We start from the raw sequence: 6,000 nt of genomic DNA, 5'->3' as shown, positions 1-6,000 counted from the left end.
GCCCTTCTAAAAAACGGAAATTTGGAAATTCATAAAAATAAATATTGTGGACCTCCATAATAAGCATCAATTATAATAAGCAGTATCATTAGCAAAAAAATCTTATTTTTTCATAACAGTTTTTTTCAGTTTCTAAATGCATTATGTGTCTTTACTTATGCTTTCTGTGTGTATTTATTTATTTGATTAATTCATTATAACCTATCCCACAGTGGTCTGGATGTTCTTTTATCGGTAGGAACGAAAAGCTCGGAACCCTCGATGAGCGCTTGTTTCTCAGTGGGCCGTATTTTCACTCCGCCGTGTATTTTTTTCCCGCTCCGTTTCTAACCGAGGCCGCCTTTTCGGCGGGTTGTGTTAAAATGGCGAGCCGCTGGAGGAATAAGGAGAGCGGGCAGGACTAAGGTAGACCCCCCGGACCCCTGCGCTTCGTCTCTGACATCCAGAAAACGGGCAGGATGGCGGCTCTGGACCAGAAATCGCCCAATGTGCTTCTGCAGAGCCTGTGCTGCAGGATCACAGGCAAGAGCGAAGGTAACGAGCAGCGGAGCTAAGCTAGCTAACCTGAATAAGGTCCTCTATAGCCAGCGTTTACCACCGCACAGCTGTCTGAAAACACACGACTGCTTCGTGTTTAATGTGTGTGTGTGGTCGTTTTTCTTCAGCTGGACCATTTTTGACCATTAATGAGCTGTTTATCGCTGTCTTGCTTTAAGAGTTTTGTGAAAACGAGAAAACTGCAAATGATAACTGGGAACAGAGCTGAGAAGAGAATCTCTACTAGCTAGCTAGGTTACTGTCTCTGTAATAGTTTAAATTTAATATTAAATGTAATAGTTAAAAGTTTATAATGTTTAAAAGCATATATTGGCTATCTTTCTATCTTTCTCTCTAGTTAGCTAATTAGTTTCTCACCCGCTGTGGTCCATATCTCAAGCATCTTATCCTGGCTAGTTAGTTAGCAACCTATCTTGTCCAAGCTAGCCCAGGTTGCCAGATTGAATCAGAGAAGCAGTAAAGATACACTGACATGAGGAGTCAAACGCTGCCATTTAGACATGCATGCATGCATTGCTTTGAATGGAGTGATGGAGAAAAAAAATACAGTGCTCAGTGCAGACACACCTTCTAATCAGTGACTCATCTAGTCATCTCAGGATGCCACAGCTTGTATAATCTTAATTAAAAAGCATTGGCAATAGAATATGATGCTCATAAGTGTCACCTGTTCTACAGGAACTTTTTACCTGAGCAGAGAATCACCTCTCTAGAGATTCTGGCGTATATAAAACAAGTAGTGTCACTTGAAAAGGATGCAATGGAGTATAATGCCATTTAGGCCTGTCATGATGATTTTTTGTGTGTGTGGGGATGATATATTGCAATAAATTATATTATTGTCTTTTTAAGACCATATAAGTGCCACTGACTACAAAATGTTAATTAATCTTAGATTGGAAAATATATATCCTCTTTTTTGCGCCTTCTGCATTGGTCGTTACTAAAATACTGTTCACTGTTTTTATATCACAATCATCTAATATTATTAAGGGCATGTCCATTTATTGTATAACAATTCAAAAATATTATTATGTTCATGGCAGATCTAATGCCAACCATTAATTTGAAGATTTGAAGAGTAAAGGTATTTTCAGCACACTGGGAAGTACTGAAACATTTGCATGCAAGACTAATTTAGATATGCTCAAAAGCCAGGCATGAGCTGCAGGAACTAAGCTGTTAAGTTTTGGAAAAATAAAAACACCCAGACCTTTTGGAACAGCCAGGGAAATTTGATCTACACATTTTTGTGTTTCCATTTATGAACAGAGAAAATCTATTTTGAGCTAACAAATACATCGGTAAATCAAGTAATTTAGACCTACACAATGGTGCTCTTAGGATTTGACATGCATTTTACTATTAAAGGTTGTGCGTCAGATTAATTTAAGGCCTACTATAATCCAAATTTGATTATAGTTTTAGTTTGTTTTTGGTTTTATTGTTTATGCATTCAGTGATGTTTTAAAAATCGTTTGATCATAATAAAATTTGTCTTGAAGGCATAGAAAAGTCATGAAAAAAATCGTGAAAATTTATTGGTTAAAAGTTGTATGAATCTGGACCAGAATTTGAATCAAGGTTTATGTGTACATACATTTGGCCTGCTTTGTTTTGGTTCTAGACTAAATAAATAAATAACTTTGCTGCATACCGTTGTCGTCACCTACTATTTTTACAATTTGATTGTATAATGTTTTAATTAGGCGAGATGCCTTTACAGATCCTTTTGCTAGAATTCAGCGTCCCTTCGCCTGCCTGCACGTCCCACATCAGAATGAATGTAACTGATTAGCCTCAGATCACTTATCTCTGTTTGCAAGTACAGTTACAGTAGATACAGTGATTGCCAGTGTAATCAGTTCTGATGGAGTCGGAGGATTTTGGCACAGCACCAGTTCTTTTGCTTCTTCTGTTGCTGAATGGTTGACAAAGTCTAAAACATCTACTAACTAACCAAACTCATGTTCCAATTGATACAAACACCACCTTTTTTGGTCTAAAGGTCCACACCATGATTTGCAGCACCTTTTACACTTGCTTTTACACAAGTTAAATGTGAAAGCAGCCTAAGTTGTGAAGTACAGGAACTGTGTGGACCAATCAGGACTGATGGCACTCCATCTACCAGTCCAGAGAACTTTTAAGGAAAGCACTGGCAATAGAAAGGGATGCTCTGGGCCCATCTGTTGTAGAAGAGTAGAGACTGGTACTGGTACAGTAAAAGTGGGACACTCACTATTTCTACTCCCTTGTTTTTTTGGGCACATATTGCTTTCAAGGTAGTTTCATAATTATATTACAAGTTGTCAGTTTCCATACAGGACAGTACATTTGGCATTATCGACTATTGTATGTCAGCAGTAAAGAGATTTCTGCTCTGAAAGCTCTTCAGTAATATGACCCTCCTCAGAAAATGAGGTAAAAACGATTAGATAAATGCCTGTAGGATAAATATAGACCCCATATATGGCCCTTAATTTAACATCATTGGATGCAGTATTGATTACGTTAGCTACAGTATGTCTGCTTATTTGACATGGCGTCTAGCTTTATACCTTTTTATGTTTGATTTGTCTTTTATTGGGGACAGAAAAAAGGTGCCTTTGGGATGTTTAACACGTGCGTCACTGAGTTCTCTGACCTTCTTTTTTCCAGCTGATGTGGCGTACCAGTTTCAGTATGCTGTGCGGGTCATCGGAAGTAATTACGCCCCGACCATCGAGCGGGACGAGTTCCTGGTCTCTGAGAAGATCAAAAAAGAATGTGAGTGCTATGGTGTAAATGGGGATGGCTGAACTTCTCTTGTTTTATTTAGTTTTTTAATAAATCCACAAGGTATACAGTAATTCGCTTAAGGCACTTGAAGCATTCCTGCCTTGTTCAGACATTTAGAGCCCAATAGACGCCTCAGCCTCAAATGTCAAATCGGATGGCGCCCCGATTATTATTGAGAACGTTTAAAGAGCGACCAGGCCAGGTCTGATCATGGATTATGTGCTTAATATATCTGGAACTGGTTCAAAACAGCATTTATGACTGACCTTTTGTTTGTTTTCTTTTTGTAGTGTTAAAGCAGAGGAGAGAGGCAGATGCAGCTTTGTTCTCAGAGCTTCATAGGAAACTCCAGACCCAGGTCAGTATCAGACTCGTTAGGAACTTGTTACTCTACATTACGTTATATTACATTACATTTGACAGAAATGATGTACGTTTAATAATAGAAGACACAGAATTTCAAGGTAAAGAAAAAAAATAAACATTTTAGACAGGATCTAAATGAGGCCAAGGTGAATAGTGGGATAGAGGAGGAAATGAGGTTAGAAGTAGTTAGTGTGTTAGAGGTGTTAGGAGAGTAGGTGCTCTTTGAAGAGCTCTGTCTTCAGGAGTTTCTTAAAGATAGCAGTGAGGGAAGCTCCTGATCTGGTAGTGGAAGGAAGTTTGTTCCACCATTGGGGAACTCTGTATGAGAACAGTCTGTATTGCTATGTGAGAATAACGTTTGGCAAAGCGAGGCGACGTTCACTGGAGGAGCGCAGCAGCCGGAAGGTAACGTGAGCTTTGTGGAGAACTATTATATCATAAGATGCCCTGTGATTCCCACCTTTAGCTCCAACTGTATGTGAAACTTAACCCTCTCTCCTTTTCTCTTGAGCAGGGGGTGCTGAAACACCGGTGGTCCATCCTGTATTTGCTGCTCAGCCTTTGTGAGGACCCCAGGAAGCCGTCCAACCGGGTATGAATGAAATATAGGCTTTTGCCATGTCTAAATTCAAGTAATCTAATTTTATATTTATTATATTTAACTATATTTCAAAAAAGTTCAGGTTCCTCGTCAATTGCAATCAAACACACTAAATATGTGTATTCTAACTCGTATTAAATGTTTCGTATTTTTTTCCATATTTTTTGCACTATAAGGCGCACTGAAATATAAGACGCTCTAACAATAAATGTCTATTTTGTCGTCCAATTTCATACATAAGGTGCACCAGATTATAAGGCACATTATACAACACTAGTAAGGAACAAGGAACATGTTTACCTTCTAATTCAGCAGAGCTGGCCTCTGAGTTAAGTAAACAAAGCTGTAACTAGTCAAAAACGAGCCAAACGAGTGCTGGATGTAAATCTACACAGATTTCTCTCCTAAAAACTGTATATTTGGGTGAGTAAAGCGCTTCCATTTATTTACAGTAAGCTTAGATTTCCACTAAGGCTTGCCACGATTAGCGGCTAATGCTTTCCGACATCTCAACACTGAGGAACCCTGAGTGTTCCAGTTATCCAGGGCAATATTAGCTATAATAACGGTTTGTCCCACATAGCTTGTTTTAACACAGTAAACACACAGACTACAGGCTAATAATACTCACCACTGAATGGCAAAAGAGCTAGTGCGGTTAGCACCTAATGCTAATGCTGCTCCAGCAGGGGTTAGCAGCAGGCTACAGGGTGATAATACAAACCTCTGAAAGGAAAAAGAGCTAGTGTTTAGCAGGGAATGCTAATGTTGCTCCAGCAGCGCTAACTGGGGAAAGCAGCAGGCTACATGCTAATATTAGTCACTTTTGAAAGGCAAAAGAGCTAGCACTTAGCACAGTTAGCAGCTAATACTATACTGCTCGAGTCTTGGTGCTGGAGAACTAAACTGAAACTCCTTTATAACGCTGTACTTTACAAGAGTGGCTCTTTACTGCTCCTAAAAACCTAACAGGTAAAACTCATACATAAGGCTTCGCTGACAGTTTTTGGGAAAATTAAAGGATTTTAAGTGCTTCTTATAGTGTGAAAAATACTGTATTTAAGACACTTACAAATGAATTCATTCTAGCATAGTATGCAGCTGTACACATAGAAATGTATCAACATGTGGTGAACTTTCCCCCTTTCCACAGGTGGGGAACTATGGCACTGTCTTTGCACAGGCTTTGCCTCGTGATGCTCACTCCACACCGTTCTACTATGCCCGCCCGCAGAGCCTGTCCCTCAGCTACCCCGAGCGCTCCGTGCTGGCCGCCCACAACGCCTCCAGCATGGGCACCAGCGGCATCGGCAGCTTGGGGGTCTATCCAGTCAATGGACCTGGCCCGAGTCCTCAGTCCCTGCTTACTGGGTAAGCCAGTCTCTGCAGTCCTCAAACAAATGTCGCATAGCTAATTGTAGCAGTAGCAGCTGTCATGATATTCTTCTAACTGTGTCAGAGACCTCATAAGCAAGTGTATTTAAGATTGGATTATATAGGATGTGTAATGAATTACGCATACAAGGCATATGAAAATAGTTCACAGTTCTTGAGGGAGGTTTTGGACATGTGTTCCATTGGGGAAAATCCTGATTGTCCTTAGACATCCTACTAGTTTTAGAACCGCTAATAATGACAACCTAGCTCTCAACCATTAAAAAAAATTACACATCCAGTGTTTTTCATTTTCAGTC

At 39.8% G+C, this 6,000-nt stretch overlaps 1 protein-coding gene across 1 annotated transcript in view; it reads left to right on the top strand.

The window, feature by feature from the left end:
- Positions 1–299: 299 nt before the first annotated feature.
- The window catches only part of tubgcp3 (tubulin, gamma complex associated protein 3), a 40,292-nt gene continuing 34,591 nt past the window's right edge, over positions 300–6,000 (top strand). Inside the window, exons 1-5 of the mRNA XM_007253111.4 lie at positions 300–534; positions 3,220–3,327; positions 3,630–3,697; positions 4,220–4,297; positions 5,460–5,677. Coding sequence (XP_007253173.3) covers positions 459–534; positions 3,220–3,327; positions 3,630–3,697; positions 4,220–4,297; positions 5,460–5,677 — 548 coding nt within the window. The 5' untranslated portion in view covers positions 300–458. The remainder of the gene's footprint in view (positions 535–3,219; positions 3,328–3,629; positions 3,698–4,219; positions 4,298–5,459; positions 5,678–6,000) is intronic.

The sequence above is a fragment of the Astyanax mexicanus genome, chromosome 21 (assembly GCF_023375975.1).
Source record: "Astyanax mexicanus isolate ESR-SI-001 chromosome 21, AstMex3_surface, whole genome shotgun sequence".
Lineage (NCBI taxonomy): Eukaryota > Metazoa > Chordata > Actinopteri > Characiformes > Acestrorhamphidae > Astyanax > Astyanax mexicanus.
Note: the sequence above shows the minus strand (reverse complement) of the source record. Positions and strands in the feature narration are given on the sequence as shown.